Source organism: Mastigoproctus giganteus, chromosome 13 (assembly GCF_048544385.1).
Source record: "Mastigoproctus giganteus isolate SK-2022 chromosome 13, ASM4854438v1, whole genome shotgun sequence".
In the NCBI taxonomy this organism is placed as follows: domain Eukaryota; kingdom Metazoa; phylum Arthropoda; class Arachnida; order Uropygi; family Thelyphonidae; genus Mastigoproctus; species Mastigoproctus giganteus.
In genome coordinates, this window is record NC_143587.1 from 124,705,312 (window position 1) to 124,728,976 (window position 23,665).

Here is a 23,665-nt window from a genome sequence, read left to right on the forward strand (position 1 = left end):
TAAGACAAAGAGACTTATCTACCAAACAATAGTACAGAGCATTATGCTCTATGAGGCAGAAACACGGACAGTGAATAAAAGACAATAGGGGAAATTGCTTTCAACAGAATTGGACTAATGGAAAAGAGCAGCAAGAAAATCAAGACTGGAGAAAATAAGAAATGAACAGATTCGATGAATGATGGAAGTGAAAACTGATATAATCTGGGTAATTGAAACAAAAAAGCTGAGGTAGTATAGACATACCAAAAGAATGGTGGATAGACTTCCAAAAATGATTATGACTTGGGTGGCACCAGGAAGAGAGGAAGACCAAGGGAGGTGTGGATGGATGGAGTTTGTAAAGGCATGGAAAGACGAGTGCTGAGAGAGAGAGAGAGAGAAAGATACAGAAAACAGAACTGTGGCAAAAAAGACTAGAAAAATAGAAGTTTTTTTTTAGGCAAATTCTGCTAATAGCACAGAGGTTCCCAAACTTTCTCGGTTCACGGTGCCCTTACTGTCTCAGTAATTTTTTCACGGCACCCCTAGGCCAAAAGAAACACCTAACACAGTGGTTTTCAACCTTTTAATATGTATCTATATAATAATTTTATTCTTTATATAGAGATACTAAATAAAGATCAATTATAGATCACCACAAAATTAAAAAGATACTGTACAATGGATATTGTACCCTTTCTGTAATGAAATAAATATATAAATTTCAAAAAAATATAAAATTAAATAATTTTAAGTAACTTAAACCCAAATTATAGGGAACCCAAGAATGGTGTTGCGGCACCCCGGTTGAAAACCACTGTAATAACGTAATGTAAAGGAATGAACTGGTGAAGATTTGCCGGGGAAGGAGAGAAATCCCTCTAACTGCTGCCAACTGTTTTTTTTACCTCATCTTGAAACCTTCCATCTAATCAGTGATTGCCAATACTGTCTATCCACTAGTAATATCTTGCTTTATGTTAGTCATCAGAAAAATTTAGCTGTAACGTTTGGTAAAACTAAAGTAGTTGCCCTTGATTTCTAAGGCTTTTGATTGTGTGTTTGGCATAAAGGCCTTCTACGCAAGCTTCCACCTTATTTTAAGCTATGGAGCCAGTTTTCTCTTTAAATGCTCAGTGCAGATGAAGGTAAATGGCTGTGTGTAGTTTAACTTCTCGACTAATTGGGAATTTTTTCTATAGTTTTTCCAATACATTCCATTTCCAGTTTGAGAAACCCTGCATTGTACAGGCAGCTTCAGCTTGTACATTCAGCACCAATTCCTTAAATTCTGATCTAATAAACACCAAGTCCTTAAATTCTTTAAGGAATTGGTAATTCTCTAATGGGGTGATGAACACTTAGGTAATTTTATTCCTTCTGAAATTCAGTCCTGTATTATTTCTTGGAAAAAAAAAAAAGTCTACTATCCAGTGCCATCTTCAGCGATCTCTACTGGGATCATCTAACTTCTAAATCTTCTCGGGATAAACATATAGATAATACTTAGGTAATTTTATATTTTATTCCTTCTAAAGTTCAGTCCTGTATTATTTCTTGCAAAAAAAAAAAAAAAAAAAAAAAAAACAAACAGTCTACTGACCAATGCCATCTTCAGCGATCCTTACTGGGGATCACCTGACTTCTAAATCTTCTTGGGATTTAACATATGGTGATAAACATATACAGGGTGTCTCAAAAATATTGGTACAAACATTTAGGGGAGGTAGGTAACATCTAAAGGAATGTGAATCGCATAGGAACCCATAACCGGAAACGTCACCATAAGTCGGTACATGGCGCTGTTCATCAGTTGCAAGAAGGAAAATTTCTGGTTTACTCATTCAAGCAGTAGTTTCCGCACGGAGAGCATGCATCGATATACGGACTGTGAGCTGGCAGACATGCACCTAGTGTATGGATTAGCAGAGGGCAATGGACAAGCTGCTCAACGATTTATGGAGAACACTTCCCAGACAGGCATATACCAGATCACAGTTTGTTTGCGCATGTGCATCAAAATTTGTGCGATTTTTGGGTCATTTAGAGGTAACAGGAGTAGTGCGGGCAGACCACGTTCTACGTGAACTTCCGCCATGGAAGAAAGTGTGTTGAATGCCGTCCAGAATAATCCTACTACCAGCACACGTGCCGTTGCCTCTGCCTTAGGAGTGTCTCGTTGCAGTGTACAGCTTGTCTGGCACGACGATTCCTTACACCCCCTTTCATATCCAAAGGGTTCAATTACTGCTCTCCCAAGATCATCCTGCACGTGTGGCTTTTGCGCAGTGGTTTCTCCAAGAAAGTGTTCGAGACTTGAATTTTCTAGCCTATGTTTTGTTCACGGATGAGGCTTATTTCACTCGGGAAGGCTTATTCAATCAGCACAATGTGCTCGTGTGGGCTCGCAACAACCCACACGGTGTGCGCCCCCATGCGGCACAACATCAGATCGCAATAAATGTGTGGGCAGGTATGGTCAGTGACTGGTTAGTCGGCCCATACCTGTTACCATCCTGCATGAACTCCACTAAATATCGGATCTTTCTTGGACAAGTTCTACCAGGGTTACTTGATGATGTTCCAGCAAATGTGGATGCAACATTTGGTTTCAACATGACGGGGCGCCTGCCCATTAGCATCACATCTTGTGAAGGTAGTAATTATGATCAAAAGTTTACAAGATTGAGGTTTTCCACAAATTTTTGATACCATTTGTAAATTGTACTCTGGTCATGCAAGCATAGTGATGGTGGATTCCTTCTAAAATATTGATACTTGTCAACGTTAAAGTTTTTTTTTTTTTTTTTTGTGCTATCTTCCACTGGCATGGAGTTGCTTATTGTTTACAAAGTATTCAACCAGAGATGCTGTTTAGATCTGCAACAGCAGATCTAAAATTGCCCTCCACCAGATAGACTTATCATTTTATATATACAAATTTGTATATATAAAAAATTTGTATATTTGTATTAGTTCTTTTTTAATTTTTTAATAATATACACATGGTTACCCATTTGTGCATTATTAATTAAATACAAATTTTGTATTTGATCACTTCCATTTTATATTTTATTAGTTTTTAATTATTTAATCTGCAGTGGTTTTGTTTTACAGTGATTTTATTTTTATATTTTTTTTTATTTATGCAGTAAATTTGGTTATCCTAAATCAGTAAATTGGTATCATTGTTCCACTTTATTTTTGCATTCTTGAGTTGGATCAGTTATACTTGGCTGTTGTATTAATAATGTTCTGAAGAATGTATAAATATAGCGATTCTTCAGTATAAATGCTCCAGCATGAAGCACTGCTCCACACTTATGAAACTCAGCTCACTGTCTAGTAAAAGGTCAAGCATTGGTATACTGCAAGGAGATTTCAAAAAAGAAAAACCAAATACTTTTTTTCAGAAATAAAACAAGAAAATAGTATAATTCAGTTTTCTGCAACTATAGGATTAAATCCAAAGAAAATGGTGATTATGAAATAGTGATTACTAAGCATATTCTTTTTTTTTAGTGGTGATCAACTCATGAGTCATTTAGTCTATCTTATGGTGCCTATATGAACATGGAAGGAGACAAATGCAAGCGTATTACTTGCATTTCCCCCCTTTAATCTGTATGCCCATTAAAAATGGCCAATAAATAAAGAGAAAATAAAGTGCTGAAGATGATTATGGGTCTAAGAAGTGTAGAACCATAACAATAGACATAAAGCTTGATATTATTAAACACTGAGAAATTCTGGCCTTAAGCATTCCTTGTATGTTGGTGATGGTGACAGTCATAAAAGATGAGGTAAGAGTTAAGGATTATGATAAGAACTTTGCTGCAGTGAGGGGGCCTTTGGATTCTGGATCAAACTTAGTGCTCTGTATCATTGAGTTTAACCCTTGTTCAAAAGAAACCCAGGAGTCTTTGTCAGCATCTTAAAGAATGGCGGGGGGGGGTGCTAATGCCCTAAGAACTTTGTTCCTCTTCTGTAATTATGACTTTTTACTGTTACATCCATGTCACTATTATAGCAAAGAGCTTAATTTCTCAACACTTACCTCCTACTCCATATGGTTAAATAAGAATGAAGAAATTAAAATGTGCAAAGATTAAAACAACCTACTTAAAATTCTCACTTAGGAAAAGAATGCCTCCTTTTTTCTTAGCTTGTAAGTAATTAACTAAAATCACAGGATATGGAAAAGGGAAGAATCAAGAGTTGTAGCATGGGACTTCCATTACACGTCACCAGTTGGTTCTGGCAAAGATGGTTTCATTTTTTAAAGGGTGAATTCTAGCTCCCATAATGAATGTTTAATGTGCTTGTGGGAAATTTTACTTGTTTCAACTGTCATATGGATGATAATTTTGCAGGTAGTTCACATTAAGAACATTGTCTTGTGAGTGCTGCCAAACCACTCAATAGCCGTGGCTCTAATATTAACTAAGTGAATTCAGCCACATGAATTAGGTGGTAAGTTTTGAGAAATTAAGCTTTGCTATAATAGAGGTATGTTGCTAATTTAATAATTGTTTATTATTATTATTCTTTATTATTCCCAACTCATGTTTATTTTTGTCTGAGTATAATATGGATCATTTTATAAAGATAAATTATCTGGCTGCTAGGATGGAAATACATGGCGCTACCCAAAAGTTTCCAAAGTGTGTTTATAAAATAAATTAGATTCACCCTGTGTCTTATTTGCCACTGATACCAGTGCTTCTCCCATGATTTGAATGCGCCCTGAAAGTCCTTCGTCATAGTGTTCAGCACCACCTACGATTCGGTTTGGATATCCTCTATGCTGTTAAATCTTCGACCCTTCAGCTTGATTTTCATTCTTGGGAAGCGTATTGTTTGATGCCAAAAACTGCATCACAGTGAGAGGTGGGGCCAGTGCGTTATCATGATGGACCCGGTTCTTTGTGCACCACTCTTGGACGTTTCCTCCTGGCGGCTTCCCTTAACCGCTTCAGGAAGTCGCAGTAGAATTTGCCTTGCTGGTCTGGCCAGGAGGGATGAATTCCTTATGGACATCTGCTCCTCACTTGTCGGGGTTTCTTCAGTCGGGGCGAAGATGGGCTCGTCCACCCGGATGATTGTTGCTTGGTTTCTGGGTCATACCCAACTCTTGTCACCAGTGACGACTGTAGAAAGGAAGTTTTGATCACTCCTGGCCCATTCTTGAAGATCTCTGCTTGCTTCCATGCAATGCTGCTTTTCATCTTCATTCAGTAACCATGGCACGAACTTGGCCACTATCCTTCTCATGTTCATTTAGGCTGACACCAATAGTCCTACAATGCCACAGATTTTGTGGATGGTCTGCCTTTGATGTGGTCTTCACGGATTGCCACATGAACTTTTGCAACATTTTCCAGGGTAGTGCTCAATGATGGATGCCCAGTGCGATTGTCGTCATCAACCGACATTCGAACTTTTTTAAAACGGTTAAACCAGTAGTAGGTCTGTGTCTGGCCTAAAGCATTGTCACCAAAAGCTTGTTTCAACTTATGGGTTTCTGTTGCTGTATCATTAAGAAGGAAATAAAACTTGATGCAAGCATGTTGCTCTCTCACATCAGCCATCGCAAATTATGCAAAACACACTGCCAAAGAACTGCGCATAAATATTCAATGACTCTATCCAGCCCAATGCCACATAGCACACTGATTCACAAAGGATGCATGCAGTTTTACCTAGTGCCGCAAGTCCCCACTAGACATAGATCCCGTGCAACATTCAAATTTCGGGAACGTTTTGGTAGTACCTCGTATAACCCAAAATTTTAGCATTGCTCTTAGGAGAAAATATACTTAAACATAACAGTGTTTTCACTTAAAATATGAGAACTGCCTGTACATATTTTGCTGTGTCACATTACATCTTATTTTATGTCAATCTACAATTATCCTTAGTGCCAGTTTTATCTAGGTGATTGATGTTGATGTATATATTCAGTGCTATTTAATATTATCATAATGGTGAGCAGTTTAGGAACAATAATATGAATCATTCAAAAGGAAGGTATATTCTCAATTTTTATTTCATTATAGTACTTTAGTCCATATCTCTCAGCTGACATGAATAAGATGGCAGCAGCTTTTAATACCACTATTGCTGCTTTAGAGGATGAATTGATGCAGCTGATTTTAGATGGTCAGATTCAAGCACGTATAGATTCTCATAATAAGGTAAGTGTGAGATTGAATACTGCTTGCGTGGGAATTTTTTTTTTTTAAATCATTTTTTCAGATGCATATTTGCATTTATTTATACTGACAATTTTTATTTAGTTTGGACTGAAAATTTGCTCTAAAGTGAACTTATCCCTCATTTTTACCATTGCATTTCATTAATCTACCAAGACTTATTCTTTTAGTTATAATACATCATCCATTGAATGCTCAATGAATATCCAACTGTTACTGATCACAGGAATGGTGGTGGGGCACCTTCATTTTTGGATATTAATTCCTCTTGGCTGTTTGCTGAATGTATTTTAGTTCTTGGAAATCAGATCCACTACAGACTTTTAGGGCTCTGAGTATATAAGACTTACTCTCACTTTGGATGAGTAAGGATGGGATGACTTGAAATTCAGAATAATGCCAGTACCCATAGGTGTTCTTTATACACTTTTCAGCCTTGTTTTGTAATTAAAATGTCTAAGAATGGGAGTTGGTTTCTGTTTGCCAGAGATCATCCTCCACAGTGCCCTGGTTGGCATTGTCAACTTACAGTAAAGCATCTAATAATATACACGTAGTGATGGTGGAAGTTATTTGTCACTCTTTTGAAATACAGTGAGCAGACACTGTATTTCAAAGAGTGACAATTAACTTTTTCCTTTACTCTTTGACCATGAAGCAAATTCTTAAGGATAGACAAAATGTGATGAGCTGGTCACCTTCCTTAAACACATTCAGATTAGTCATTTGAGATAATACGTGCATCTTTTAGATATATGAAAAGTGTAATAGAGTCTCAATATTTTGCATCTGAGGCTCTATTGTGCCACCAACTTTAACAAAAACAACTAGATCTATGGACACCGACCTTACAAAAAACAGCTGCCATGTGTTAGATGTTAATTATAATGTGAAATGTTTATTTCTTTTGTTACTTATCTTGATTTGTATATTAATCACTTTATAATTCTTTTATATTAATTAGGATAATAGGCCATCTAATTTTATGTTACAAAGTTTGAAATAGTGGAAAAAGTTCCATGTAGTAGTGGTATTGGCATATGATGCAAAAAAGCAAGCTTATGAAGCATCAGCCAAAACAAGGGGAAAAAACCACTCCCACATCGCCTATCCATCACTCCAGTATCTAGTTCTACCTTGAATTTATTCAAACTTCCCACTTCCACAATAAGAGATGAAAGTTTGTGTCAACAATCAATTTAAATTTATGCCCCCTCACGTGTGTAGTCTAGTCTGAGCAAGAATGTGTTGGCATTGAACTTGCTCAATCCATTTAAAGCCTTAAACACCTCATTGAGGTCACCTCGCAGGTGCCTAGTCACCAGATGCTGCAATTTGCGGAACTGAAATATCACAGTCGAAGCTCTTTATGGCGACCCTCTTTTCAACATCCCAACACATTATAACTTCCTATGTGGTTGGACCCGGCCGATTTGTCATTAACCTAATGCTATATTACATTCATTATACCGACTTTGAAAGCAAAAGGATTTCCTTATAACCACCATAAATTTCTACCTCTTAATCTGAATTTTTACTTTTTTATTACAATATTCACGCTTAAAAATGACAATGCTTCAAATATATTGAAGTAACTGACGAGCTTGCAGCCTGACCATGAGAAATCTTATGTTAAGATTTCCCACACTCTTTTCTCGGAGTGCGGTAATGAAATGAACATCGGCTAGAAGTTCATTTCATTAGCTCGAGTGTATGTTTATTGGTATGGCTTCAAGAAAACAGATAGCTTTTCCAGTTACAGATAACGTGAGGATTTTCAAGTTGTACATAATGGTTTGCATTCTAAGACTGCATTTGACATTGCCAAACATTTCAGCATTCCTAAGGTTACTCTGTTCACTATTCTGAAAGATCGGAAAAAGATTGAAGGTTTAGAGAAATCTGCTATATCGGGTAGGATTCGATCACGAAAGGCAAAGTATCTGGATCTTGAAAAGGTACTTTTGGAATGGCTAATGATGACGTGTGCAAAAAATGTTCCAGTAGATGGTAATCTTTTAAAAGCTAAGGGTGAATTGTTTACTCATCGATATTGAAGAATTTAAAAGTTCAGATGGATGGTTCTGGAAATTTAAGACTTGTCATGGCCTGTCTTTCAAAAAAGTGTATAGCAAAAGTGCAGCTGTGGCCATTGATGCTACAAATGAATGGAAGAAAAATCATTTAAAAAATGTTTTGCTGACATACGACCACAATGACATCTTTAATGCTGATGAAATTGGACTTTTTTTTTTTAATTGCTACCAGATGAAACACATTTAAAGGCAAGAAATGTAGTGGCAGAAAAAAAGGCCAAACAATGGATTACCATTCTCCTAGCAGAAACATGTCTGGCACAGACAAGCTCCCTCTTTTAATCATTGGGAAATCCCAGAAGCCTCAATGCCTTAAAGGTTTGAAGATGTTACCGAATATGTATTGAGCAAACCACAAGGTATGGATGATATCACAAATCTATGAAGAATAGATAAGAGACTTAGATCGCAGGGTGAGTGAGAAGAATAGAAAAATTCTGTTATTTGTGGATAAATGCACCCCTCAGTGTCAAGTAAATGACCCACGTGCATTCACTGTCGAGTACCTACCACCTAATATGACGTCAGTTCTTCAGCCACTCGACCAAGGTGTAATCCAATGTTTAAAGAACTACCGAAGAATACTATTAAACAAAATTGTATTGTCTTGAAAACGAAATTCAATGTGAAATCGACATCCACATGGGATGAAGTTGATGAAAAAGTGATCGATTGCTTACTGCTTCAAGCATGCTGGATTTACTGCCTTGAATAATGCATTGTGTGAAGTTTTGCCTGCTTCTTTCTCTATTAATTGTGAGGAATAGTCCAATGATAGGAAAGAAATATTTGAGCATGTGGTCATCACCTAAACTTACAGGAAAACTTAAGCTTCAAAGATTACGGAGAGGTGGATGTGGACATTGAACATTTAAGGATATGCACAAATGTAGAGGAACTCATTGCAGGTGTAATGTATCCTTCTGAAATTTGTAGTGATGGAGATGATGAACCTACTGTGGTTGAACAAGAAGTTTTAGTGAAAGATGCTCATCAAGGATTAGAACTTTTGTGTCGATTTTTTTTTTTTCAAGTGCAGCCTAGCTGCAAAAGTGAAATAACTGCTTTGTGCACCTTCATAATTCTCTTTTAAAACATGCTCTACCATTGAAACAGCATGTTTGAATGGATTATTTTAAAGTATGAAACAATTCTCTTGATAGGTATGTAGCCTATATAGTGAAATTTCCAATTTAATTGTAATCTTACTACTCTCTACAATCAATGCAAAATTTACAGTCATAATTTTCTTGTGTAATTCTGTAGTACATATTATAAATAAGATTATACTATATTGTATTAGTAGAATTACATTAAATGTTCAAGCTTTTACTTGTTTTGTTGTTGATTTTATGAACAATCGATATAATGACCGTTTTTCTCATTCCTCTACGGAGTCGCTATATAGAGCTTCGACTGTACTACCCTTCATTTCCTTCATCAGTTTACTTAGTATTGCCAAAGTGATTCAAGAAGACAAACTTATGTAGCATAGGCTTGCTTTGTTTGTTCCTGAGTATCTTGGAAGCATATCATTTGTTATAGGCAGTTGCAAAAAATGCACATTTCGAAGAATGGCACCTTGATTATTAACAAAACTCTCACTGCAGTTAGAAAGATATGCTGGGTTTTCTTAGTAGATAACAGTGTGAGCAGCCATTTCACTATGCCTGCTGTGAATATATATTAAAGGTGGTGCTATTGATGGAAGATTGGTACAGCACAAAACTAGTTCCGGTGTTACAAGAACTTGTCATACTCAATAGTTTTTAAATATTTAGATGTGAAGCAGTTTCATTCAGGATGAAAAGAAATGTCGCGGAAGATGAAGCCAATAACTGTCATCATGTCAACGAAATAGATAACTCATACACCAGCCATTAAGTTCAGTTATTACTGTAAACCAAATGTTAATACAAAAAACTGATCATAAAATAATAAAATGTGATAACTGTATTTACAATAAATATAAAATAAAATAATATGAATTAAAACATTGTTACAATAAAATACTATAAAACATATGCATAATTAAAAGTAATAAAACCTGTAGCTTTCGGAAGCGTTGGCTTCCTTCCTCAACAGTATCAAAGCTTCTTGCAACATCTCCTTAAATAGCAGGCTCACGGTGCTTCCACATGTGGTTCAACCAGCGCATAGTCCGAACTCGAAGCGGAAATGGCTTGGGAGCATGTCAAAAGGAACCGCTCATCCTTACTCAGGACAACAATTTCAAAGAGGGGATGCATATGCATGCCTCTGTCCCTATTGATAGTATTGTTATCGGATGAGCAGATTCCCAAGCTCTCGAGCCATTTACGGTCCCAGAACCCATGCACCCAGTCAACAATAACCGCATCCTCTGGGGAGATCCGATGCTGTCATCATAAATGTTGTTAATTGTGAGGGACTTCTGTAAGAGAGCAGCAGACTATGAATTCTCTTAATAAATATGTGGAGTGATGCTATACATCTCACGAGGAAGTTAATGATAAATTAATCTACTAGATCTACAAAATAGATTTACTAGATGAGTTTTCACAGGAGTGAAGAATTTTGGCATAAATACATAATACTTTTATTCTTAGCTGCAGAGATTATAGTATCATTAAATTGCACAGACAGCTGCTCCTGGTTTATTTACTTACTAGGAGTGGGTGGGTAGAACACTGGTGATGATGATTGACTGCTACTTTCTAAATTCAGGATTACAGAGATCACTTAAATGAATTTATCATGAATGAAACTTTGTTTTAGCTATGTTTTTGATTAAAGTAGCACTGCTATTAAGATTTCATAATTGCCTTTTATACATGTATGTGACCTGTCAGCATATGACTTTTTTTATGGAATCATTTAAAAAGCAAGGTGTACTCTCATTGCTACACAAAATTGAAGATCCTAAATTTCTGGAATTCCTTTGGAGATGCTATGCTGTATCATGGGAAACATACTTGGAAGATTAGAAGAATGCCTGCACAGAGATGGTCACCTTGAAGGTATATTAAAAAAATAAATGATATGCTGTGTACAGATGGAATATTTGTAATTTGGCAAATACAGATTCTTTATTTAATTACTGAGTTTTTAAAATCACCTGTTTCTCTCCCATATACTGTTATTAAACATTCCTGTAATCACATTATTTTTAACTGGCATTTACATATGTAAATGCACATAAACCTGCCACTAAAGACAGAAGCGTGGGCTGTCTTTAATAGGCACAAATCAGCAACAATAAAGAAGCACTGGACACAACTGTAAAGAAATGGGGGGGTGGGGAAATCATATCTGAACTTCTCTGAAAATCTATCTACAAATTTAGATCTACAAGATTGGATGAATTTTATGACTAGATTCTCTGCAGACCGAACAGAACTTCCAATTTTTTTACAGACATAACCTTTGCCATAAATGGCATTCGTGCAACATCATCTGCAGAAAGCAGTGCAATGCTGCATTTTATTGTGAAGTATCTAAACTCATGCTTTCAATGCTATTCTCTCACAACAGACATTCACTTGTGCATGGATCAAATACTCCCTCAAACCTCTACAGAAGACGTTATTGCCCACAGCACCCCCAAACACTTCAAGCCTATATTGTCAGCATCATCCCTCCTCAAAATACTGAAAACTAAATTCTGGCTATGTTAACAAAGCATTGCCTTCCGCTACAGCCTCTACAGTGTCCCTGTGCATTGGCTAACTGCTTCACATAAGAAATCTACTAGAAATGTCTAACCTTGCACTCAAAGCTTTCAGAGATAAAGCAGAATTAGCCATTCTATATTTTGATCTGGAGGCAGCCTTTGACATCAACATCAAAAACACTTCATTACACTGCAGGAATAATTTTTCCACCCTTCAAGGGTGACCTGGAGGCTGTGTTAGGGTAAATAAAAGTAAGAACATGTGAATGTATACTTGCATGTACACTAATTCTAGGAGTAATTTTTAATAGATTGATGAATTTGAAGTAGTGATTAAGAGCAGACATTATAGGGTTAGTAGAGACATGGTGTCACTCAGGCATAAGTGATGTTGAATTTGAATATGGGGAGTACAATGTGTACAGGAAGGACAGGAGTGATGGAGGGCTTATGCTCTTAGTTAAGAAGCATACTAAATCTAAGGCAGTGGACATGGGTGATGTTGAGTCAGTTAGGTGTGTTATAAGCACTGGGAAAACAAAATTGAGAGTAGGAGTGTATAATAGGCCTAATGGCTGTAATGAGTATACCAAACAGCTATATAGAGAAATAGTGGGCCAGAAAATCAGAATATCTCAAAATGGGGAATTCTAACTTTCCAGGTGTTGATTACAATTTGTGAGTTGGTCACTCACACACTAGCAAGACTTTGGGGATTTCTTGGATGCGTGTTAGAGAGGCAACAAGAGGAAGCAGTACTCTTGATCTGGTTATCAGCGGTGATTCTATGTACATTAAGAATCTGCAGGTAAAAGACCCATTGGGTGGCAGCGATCGTAGTGTATTAACATGAAATTTAATTAAAGACATAACTACTGTCAAGGGGAAAGGCTTTTGTTTCCGTAAGAGTGAATGCATTGGTGTTAGACAGTTTTTAAATTCTATACAGTGGAACCGACTGATGATGTTAATGTTACCACACCACTATATTAACTTGCTTTCTTGCATCATTTGCCACTACTACTACTGCTGCATTTTCACTGATATTTCTGTATTGTAGTACCCTCCAGATCCCATTTATGTAGCTTAATCAAACTATTACTGTATATCGATTTTGAAAACTTTTATAGTACATTAGTAAATGTCTAATATTAAAAGATCTTATTGTAGTTAAACCTCAATTTAATGGACTGTATGTGATAAGGCCTTTCTGCTAAATCTGGTTGTCCATTAAAATCAAAAGAAGTACATAGTTTCCAGCATTGCCATAATATGAAAAAAGTACTGTGCTATGAAATAAAAAGAATTAAATGTTTTAATGCTATAATTTGCTGCATTTATTTTGTAATGTAGAACAATATAAATTGAAACTTTGCTGTGTTGTAATGGAAACTGACTAAAGCTTATTCAGAGTCAGTAGAGCCATCAAGTACCCTTACTAATAGGTACAGATGACTCCTACTGATGTCTAACATGCTTGGCAGCCTGATGAAAAGTGGTGATGAAGAAAATCCTGGCTCCCTAGCACAATGCTTTATTGTGAAAATATTTGAAGTGATGTAAAATACTATCAAACTGTGGCAGTTATGGCACCAAATTATATTCTCTATTGACGTAAGCCTTGGTTCATTGGATGTTGTCCATTATTTCTGAAGCCTGTTAAATTGAGGTTCTTTAAATCAAGGGTTAGTGTATTGAATTATGAAAATTATTTTTTGAAATATTTAATACAGATATTATATGCAAAAGACATAGACCAGAGGAGTACCACATTTGAGAGGGCTTTAGCAATGGGAAAAGAGTACCAGAGGAGAACAACAGTAAGTCTTACAAAAGCTTGGTTGATAAAAAAAAATTTTTTTAATCTAAAATAACAAATGTATATAAAAATGAACAATATAAATTGCATTCAACAAAGAAACATTTTATAAGTGGAAATGTATTAAAATTAGTATTAATATTGTGAAATCTTTCAAATTCAGGCATGATATCATCATATCATCTCTGTTATTATCTCTATAAACTTATCTCTATTAATAGGTAGGCTCTTGGAGCCCAGTAGGCAGGAAGTGATGACAAACAATTTTGCCAAATTTTTTTCTTGAATATAGTAGGCTGTCTGACCAGTCACAATTGCTGTAATGGACTAAACAGTTCTTGTATTTCTTCTGGTATTGTTCAGACATATGATTTTGCAACCCTAGCATTCAAGATATTGTTAATGTCTTGAATTCTAGAATTGCAAAATATCTATGGTGAAAATAAAATATAACAAGATTATTTTCTTACATAAGTTCTTAACAGAACCTATTATAGTTATGCTGTTAGAAGGAAATTGCCCACGTGGCTTAAACATTTTCGAACTCATTCCTATTCATAAGGCAGTTTCCCTTTTGAAATACTCTTAATTACAGGCTTATCCACATACAATCTGCATTAAACAGAATTATAGAGTAACATTAGTAACTGCTAAATATGTTTATTGTTTGTATTTATGATTTATTGTAAACCCCACTGACCGGCGGCTGTGCCAGAGTATAAACATGAACTTTTTTTTTTTTTTTTTTTACTTGAGCAAATTTTCTATTCTGAATTCAAATCTGTATGTCTATCAAAAGTCCAAAAGCAAAACTTCAACTTTTAAAAAATTGTGGAATTCTTCACTCCACCCTACATTTAAACAACAATTTTATTTTGATTGCATTTTTAGATTTAACTGAGGCATATGACATGATTAATGTATCCTGTTGCTTAAAAATTTGTATGGTTATGAAATCAGAGGCAAATTACACAAAGTTATGGAAAGTTACCTCATATTCAGAAAATTTGCGGAATTGTTCCACATGGCATTGCTCTGGAGCTAACCTTTTTAATCTATTTTTACGTAATATCTTTACCATAGCCTCTCAATTACCATGAAAATATATTCAGATAATATCATCATTTTATGTGATTGGCAAAAACAACAAATGACACATGCTACAATCTGGTCTTATTATACTGCAAAAATGGATATGACTTGTGGTGAAAAAAGTGGCATCAGAAACCCACAAAATGCTGAAACAGCTTTCAGAGAAGATGCTATATGTTGTTTGAAGACTTTTTGGTGGTTTTCAAAGTTTAAAGAGGCTACTTGTCATAGAACATGATCCTTGCTCTGGCTGCCCTTTAACTTCAAAATCAGTGATTCAGTTGCTTGTTTCACATGGAACCTACTAATTGATTTTACTACAAAATTTTAAAATTCAGTGTGTTTTGACCAATTTTGAATCTAGTATCCTAACTGATGATCACAGAAAGCAACGATTTCTTGCATGTCAGCGTCTCTGCCAATGTTCTGAAACTGACCCATTTGTTTCTTCCGTCATTACTAGTGAAAAATCATGCCTATATGGCTGTGACTCAGAAACAAAGGCCCAGTCCTCTCTGCGGAAGAAATGCATCCTCATTTTCATTAATGTTAATTGTACATGTTGTAAGTTGGCATCAATTTCTTCCATGTGAATAAAAATGGTGATATCTAGTTTGTTTTTGTTATGTTATTGAGTTTGGAAAAGTTGAGTTATTTTTAAACTGTTATTTTACCATAAACATTATACTTGTGCTTATTAAAGAAGGTTGAATAATTTCTTTTCCTCTAAAAGTTTGTATGATGTTATGTTACATTGTCTTAATTGCAGTCAGTGCAGTGTTTACAGCAGCAAATGTTAGGTGTGATAACGAATGGCATATCGCAAAGTAATGTTGCTGATCAACACAGACAGAATATCTATGCAATGCCAAATACTGATAGAATATTTTTGAAGAGGTGGGTATTTCACCTAAACTGTATATCTCCTGAGTATAAAAGGCATAAGAAGCCTTTTATACTCAGGATAAAATGATTAATAAAATTCAGTAGACCTCAACTGAATAGATTTGAAGCTCAGGAAGTAGCTGTGCCTACAAACGTTAAATCTTATGTTAAAGGAAAATGTAAACAGTCTCAATATAGCTTGCCAGTTGATAAATTTCCAACAGAGTATAAGCCTCCTGTTACTAAGTTGCATGATTAGGAGACATACAATGAGTCTGTCATAAAGAAAATTGAGGCTAACAGTAGTAATGAAAGTAGTGATCTATGTAACACTGTAGTGGCATAGTGAACAAGTAATCGCTAGTTATAAGGTACAATTGCATCAGAAGCAATGTATTAGCACAAAAACCCAGACTGTACATCCCAATGTAATTTGATAGAGAAGGAGACCCATATATTTAAAATTGGTGGGTCGAGATTCAGTATCGGGTACAGCCAATGAGAACGAAGTGAAAGAAGGCAGCCGGCTCCACCCAGTGGGCGGAGTCAATGACGTCTAGACGATCACAACTGACACGCAGTGCGTGTCACCTTATGCCGCGCCATGTTAGTTGTGTGTGTCATCTTGTGCCGCACGTGTTTATAGTGTTTTGATGTCACGTGGTTGCTGTATAATAATCGGTCTTAATTTCATTCGTAAATTAAAGGTAAAGTTAAAAAATCCGGGGGTGTGGGGGCAGGAGTCCCCACATAGACGGGGGTCTGGGGGCAGAGCCCCCAGAAAAAAAAATTAAATTAATTTTTAAATGTCGACTGATAAAAGTGACATGGCCACTTTCCTCCTCTTCTGAGCCTTCTCATTACTAATCACTGATTAGTAATTCCTAATATCCCCAATTTCTGTAGTTCCTTGTGATTTTCTTTCTTGTTCAGCCACGCTGGGTGCAGGTGTGAATTGTAGTGCTTTTGTCGTATTCCTTTGTTTTAGGTATGTATTCTAATTTTTTTGTTCTGTGTTTAACCTATTTTTATTGCGCAATTTTCAATTTCGTGGTGTTTCTTCGTGGTTAATTGATGTTTGCGAATTAGTATTTTTTGCAATTCCCGGTCGAATTTTACGTTGTGCTATATTACCTGCGGTCGAGAAAAGGGTTAGTTTTTTAATTTTAGTTTAAAGGGTTAGTTTTTTAAAGGTAGTAAAGGCGAACTACAAAATAATTTTTTTGTTCTGGGTTTAACTTATTTTTATTGCGCAATTTTCAATTTCGTGGTGTTTCTTCGTGGTTAATTGATGTTTGCGAAATAGTCTTTTTTGCAATTCCCGGTCGAATTTTACATTGTGCTGTATTACCTGCGGTCGAGAAAAGGGTTAGTTTTTTAAATTGTTCAGTTTATTTGCCTTTCCTTTTAGCGAAATTTCGGTTTAAATTACCTTTTCCCCTTTCCTTTTTAATCTTCTTTTTAGCTCAATCAGACTTATTCAAATGTCACGTGACATTTCGCGAAACCGTAGAAACGTGAATTTTGGTATTTGTATTTTTCTGATTATCGGATTTATTCTTTGTTTTCAGCCGCCACATTCGTTGCTGTGCCACGTGCCATCTGCGTGTCACTTTGCATCCACCGGGCGAGGAGAGGAGGGGGAACGCAGTGAGTGGGTGGAGTCAAAACCCTTCAATCACTGCTTTTCCCCCTTCCTCTCCTCGCCGCCATTTTTGGTGGCTGTACCCGATATTGAATCTTTACCAATTGGTGAAATCTTCAGAGATTGAGATGCTAGATAAAGCTAGGAATACTGAAGAAGTGGATAGTTTTTAGGTTGTTAGTGGCAATAAAAATGTCATACTGATAAAGTTATATTCACTTTATCACTGCTTGTAACAGATATACTTGAATGCCAAGATGTAGTCTTGAACCTACAGATCAAGGTGATGATGTGTGTGTGCTTTAAGTCACAAAAGTGTTACAAATTCAACTGAAGGCAGTTCATCACTTAATGGTGCTGCAACCATCGAAGGTGCTCAGTATGTCTCAGAGAAACCACAAGGCTTGATAAATTAAAATACAGTGTATTCTGATTTGTTTTATTTGTCTCGGGTATCGCTGTGGGCACGAAGTATGTCCACCTTGTTAATTTTATGCCAATGTATGTGTAATTTCTAAGTTCAAGATTAAATCAATAGCAAATTTACAGTTGATTTAATCTTGTTTGTGTGTATTGGAATATCTAAAGGGAATCAAAACTTTTGGATTGAATTTTGAGGATTGAATATCTTGTGTGATATACGTGTTTTGTGACAAAAGATATTTGTCATTGTAAATTAATTCTTATGTTTATAATTGTTTGTTTTGAAGAATTGAGTAATTTGTTTAGTGTTTAGAAGTATGTAGAAAAAATTAAATTATTTTTTTCTAATTTTAAAAACATTAAATAATTTTTTTTTTTAAAAATAACGTGGGAGGTATGTAGAAGAAATGCATTTTGGTTTATTGATGTTAATCGTGTATGTTATAAGTTGGCATTGATTTCTTCCACATTAATAAAATTGTCAGTAGTTATTGACTTTTATTTGGAAAAGTAGTTATTTTGAAACTGTTACTTTACCATACATAGCACTTATAGATAAAAAGAAATTAATGATACACCTACGTTTATTAATCTAATTTTGTTTCCTTTAAAAGTGTTCATGATGTTATTAAGCACACTTTTATAAAGAGAAAATATGCTCACAACATTGACGAGAGCTCATGTGATTATCACTAACAGAACAAAGCAGCTTATTACAATGGGAAAGGGAGAAGAATGTTAATTATGAAGTAATATAGAACAGTTGTAAATGTAAAATGATTTTATTGTAGTATTTTTACATTTTGTGGAAGATTAATGTATTGGAATTAGTAATTCTGCACTTTTAGTTCTGCTGCCCATTTCATGAAAATCCATAGGATAATTTCCTTTGGTGAGGAACACAAGTATTTAAAGTGGTTTTGGATCCTTCAGCTGATGTGTTCTCAGCATTCAGTAAAGTCAGTTTGATCTACCATTTTGCACATACTTCATTTGTATTGAAAAGATGAAAAATTAAGAGAAAAAGTATGTAAACTTTATTTCTCTAGTGTTTTGCTGTTCTACAGAAGATTTTTCCTGTGAGACAGTTTAGCAGGTTGTTGCTCAGATTAAAGTAGAAAAAAGGAGCTGAAATTGATTGTAGTGAATTTTTGAAGGGAAAAAAAATCATTTCTTGCCAGTGACTGCTGAAGGTTTGGAAATTTTGGCAATCTTTTGCTTGCAGAATGAATGCTTGTTGAGAGCATTCATTCTGCAAGCAAAATATGAATGCTTGTTGAGAGCTGGTGTAAGTGGCTATGTATGATGCATGTCATTATGCTGGTTTGGCATATAAATGTGTAGAGTTTTGAGAAGTTCTTTGTGTAATGCTGTTATTTTAACTGTTTTTCTTGAATAGATAAAATCTAAGAAAAACATCAAAATAATCTGCAAAAAAAGTCTCATTCTTAGGAATAATAAATTGTCATTTATTCTTCTGTGAATGGTCTTTCAGAAATGTATTTATTTACATATGTCAGGGCGTCTCCGTAGCCAGGTGGGAAGGAGCAGCAGTGCATAGCACTAGCACACGCTTCTTGATTAGACTGGGATTCAAGCCCGTCACCAACAAATACGGAGGATGCAGAAAGGTCAGGGAATGACCACCACATACCCCAGAGCAATATGGCCTTAGTTGCTAATGCTCCTAAAAACCAAATAACAAACAAACAAACAACATATGTCAGAATCTGAATAATGAGGAATAAATCAGTGGATTTTACAGAAATGCATATTCTTTGTTTTGAGTTATAATCTAAGAATAAGTTTTGGAAAATAAAGAATGTGAGATAAAAAAAATATTACATTATCATTACAAGCAGTGGCGAAAGCTATTTTTCTTACATAGCATTGAACAAACTAAGTTCATTACTTATTTCACTTATATCATATTGCAGAAGCATCTTTGCCATGAGTTGCCTTTTTTTTTTTTTTTTTTTTGGTAGTTGTTGGCGCATAGGCTTCTGTGGCCATAATGCACCTCCCAATGTTTTTGCAGTACTTTGATCCAAGCCCGAGGCGGGAATTGAACCCGCAACCTTTGGGTTGCCAGGCAGGCACTTTACCCACCCGGCTAGCCTGGTCGGCTGCCTTTGTTTTGTACGACTCTAAATAAAATACTCTGCTTCACTGAAGAAGTATATTGCTATTTTATTTAAAGTGTTTGGCACTGCCCAGACTCAAATCTCTACTCTATATGGAGTCTTATCGGAAGAAGTATTACTTAATCTTTTTTTTTTTTTTTGTCCAGCCCTCTGTATCTCATATTGTGGATACTTCTCAGCATTGGGTTGCAATGGTTTTCACATTGCCCACCTGCTTACCGAGGAAACTTCAAGCAGAGTTGAAACTTCAGCCTGGGCAGTGGAAAACACTAAGTAAAATAGCAATATACTTCTCCACTGGAGCATTGTGTTTTATTTAGAGTACTGCAGTATGAAGGCATCTCATGTCAAAGATGCCTCGACACTATGTATGAAAAACAACTTTGATGATCACTTAAAATGATACTTTGTAGCACTCATAGCACCAGCTTTCACCAACCACTTAACATTATTTTGTCATATTTTTTGATTCTCAGGGCACTATTTATTATAAATTTGTTCCACATGGTCAAACAGAACAAGGAATTCTGAAATTCCTTGTCCACATCATTTTGGTTTCTGTCCACATCTGCTGGTTTCTCCACATCTGGAGAAACCAGCCAGAAAAGTTGGCTTCATAGAACTGGTACATACTTGCATTGACAGTGCCCCTGCACACTGTGTTTAACATTCAAGAATTTCTTGTGAAGCACTTCATCGCTGTAGTCTGCCATATTCCATACTTAATGGATTTAGATCCCTACGATTTCTTTTAATTAATTAATTTTTTTTTATCGCAAGCTTAAAGCCTTCTCATGAAAAGTTACAGGGATACAAAGATTGAGGAAGTTATTCAGAATGTAATACAGGAACTGTTAACAGCTTCAAAAAAAAAAAAAAAAAAACCCTATCAGGAATGCTTACAAAAGTTGCAGAAATGTTATTAATGTGTATATGGTGTCAAGGTGATACATCCAAATAGCATCCAAACCTTTTGATTATATTCTTTATTGCACATTACTGTGTGTGCAATCCAAAGTAGGTGAAATGGGGTTGGGGTAACAACTATTATGTTCAGGTGAAATCTCCACCATGCACAACTAGCTCTGATGCATTGCAGGGACAAATGGCTAACTTGAGAAGACCATTTTTCCCAAAATAAAGTGGCCTGAAATTGAATTGTCAAGTATCAGTGGGACAGTTAGGAATTTACCTTGGCTTTTAACCTGTTTAAGAGCATATATTGGCGCCTCCGTAACCAGGTGGGTAGGAGCAGCAGTGCATAGCACACGCTTCTTGATTAGACTGGGGTTCGAGCCCGTGATCCACCAAATACGGAGGATATGGAAAGGTTAGGGAATGACCACCGCATATCCATGGAGCAGTATGTCCTTAGTTGCTAATGCTCCTAAAAAACCAAATAACATAAGAGCATATATGTAATTTACATTTTGCATGGGTGGGCTGTAGGAAGTACAGTCAGTCCTCATATAACACGTGTTTACACTACTTGAATTCGATCATACACAATTTATAAATAGGGGAACAATATCGTATATAACACGAACCGAATTTGCTTATGCACGATTCGCCTTTGTGTTTACAAGAAATGGCAGTCAAACATGGAATCACCCCAACTGAACGCAATGATAGGAATGAAGAGAAGATTCTGAAAATGTATTTATGTTTTTTATATCAGTGATGAGGAAACACATTTCACCATAATAATGTAAAAACCCACAATTCCAGCTATTGCTATTATCGCAAATGCAATTAGATCGAGTTTACTACCAGTTTATAACAGATTCCACTAGCAGAAATGCAACTGGAAATTGTTTTTATCGTTTTATGGTAGTAACCCCCAAAAATGTGCTTTAGTAAAATGTGAGCTACTCAGGTGTTAATAGTGTGTCTCTGCCTTTACGGTGTTGTTTATTCAGTTGCTACACGTGTGCAGCTTTGTTTATGCGTATCAAAGCATGCCTCCTCATTTGTAATTGTGCTTTATTCCCTAAAAATGAGTAAAATACTTAAAAGGTGTGAAAAGGAAGCATCCTGGTGAAGACACTACAGGTTCAGAGAAAAAAAGAAAAGCAATATCGATAGACAGAGGCAGACTGAGTCAAAAATTCTTACCCGGGAAAATTTGTAGTGGCTTCATACTAACATTTATGGCCAAAATCACACCGGCCTCCATCGTCTTCTGGCCTCCAGCCCACTGGGGTTTCTCCGGTAAGGCTTATGGCCAGTCCGCCTCTGTCGATAGAGAAAAAATATGAAATTGTGAAACAATTTTAGCAAAATGAAAGACCATGTGATATTGCATGTGCTACAGGCCAAAATGAGGCAATGCCAAGAATTAGAAAGAATGCAGAGAAAAAAAAATAACTTTCATAGCAGGAGCAACTCAAAATGTAATTAAAATCCATTAGATCAAGACACAAAGAACTGGAAGAGATGGAACGGCTGTCATCTGTTTGGATAGAAAAACAATCAAAGAACAAGTTTGCTTACGATAGAAGCAAAAGCATTAGTAATATTTTATTACGTAATGGTCGTAATAAAATACATAATTATTTATTGTGTTTGGTTAATGTTTTGGTTACAAATGTGTTTTCAATTTTGGGTGATCGGCACCTAACCCTATTTTTCCCATAGGGCCTGTTATTTATATTGCACAATTTTGCATTGCACGAGGGTTTCTAGGAACACAACTATCGTGCTATACGAGGACTGACTGTACGTACATAAATTCGTTTGTCAAAATTTTTCCATATACAATTCATTTAGAGGGCCCATTAAATGTACAGATTGTTTTGAAATCTTCCAAAAGGTGATGTAATCTCTTAGTGTTTCTAAGAGTAGTTTCTAACTGTGTCTTAAGAGTAGACACAGTTTTTTAGATGCAACATGGAAGTAGATTTTTAAACCATAGGAGGAGGAGGAGGAAATTGCAATTGCTTCGATTTGAATTTTTTTAAAAAGTTGAATTTTTCTGGAATTCAGGTCTAGAAATTGAAAACTAAATGATAAACAGGTATATCTATATCACCATGATAAATATTTTTAAGGTACTGTATTCTTATGCTTGAGAGTTAAAAATATGTGGTATGGCTATTAAATGTAGTAGTAGTAATGGAGGGATGCAATGCAAGAAAGCAAGCATATAAGCTTATGTAGCCTCAGCCAAAAAAAAAAAAAAAAAAAAAAACATTTCATACATTCATTCCCTCTAAAAGTTTGTTCAGTTCCTCCTTGAATTTATTTAAGCTATCAACTTCCACAATGGCAGATGGAAGTTTGTTCTAGCGATTAACCACCCACTGACTAAAGGAAATTTTCCACACATCTATTCTACAAATGTCTTTCCTCAATTTGAATTTATGCCCCCTCAGGTTCGTAATCTGAGTAACCGTAGGAATCCCATCAGAATTCAGTGTGCTGCTCAGCCCATTCAAGCCCTTATACACCTCAGTCAGATCACCTTGTAGGTGCCTAGTCTCCAGCCTCTGCAATTTTCAGAACTTAAGCTTTTCATTCCCCTCACCAATCTTGTTGCCCTGCTCTGTACACACTCAAGCAACTCTAAATCCGTCCAAAATGGGGCCTCCAGACCTGTGTGCAGTACTCAAGGCGTGGCCTGACCATTGACTTATACAAAGGGATAATCACCTCCTTTTCCTACTAATAAAATTCCTGTATATCATTGACAGTATTCCATAACCTGATCTGG

General features: G+C 35.9%; 1 protein-coding gene across 6 annotated transcripts in view; it reads left to right on the top strand.

Annotated features, from left to right (window-relative positions):
• The window catches only part of CSN1b (COP9 signalosome subunit 1b), a 400,996-nt gene that overhangs the window by 202,483 nt on the left and 174,848 nt on the right, over positions 1-23,665 (top strand). For all 6 annotated transcript variants that reach the window (XR_016547831.1, XM_090387802.1, XM_090387801.1 and 3 more), the window contains exons 11-12: positions 6,042-6,179; positions 13,679-13,765. Coding sequence is in view for 5 of the 6 variants with exons in the window: in XM_090387802.1 (XP_090243928.1) it covers positions 6,042-6,179; positions 13,679-13,765 (225 nt within the window). In the remaining variant the exon portion in view is untranslated. The remainder of the gene's footprint in view (positions 1-6,041; positions 6,180-13,678; positions 13,766-23,665) is intronic.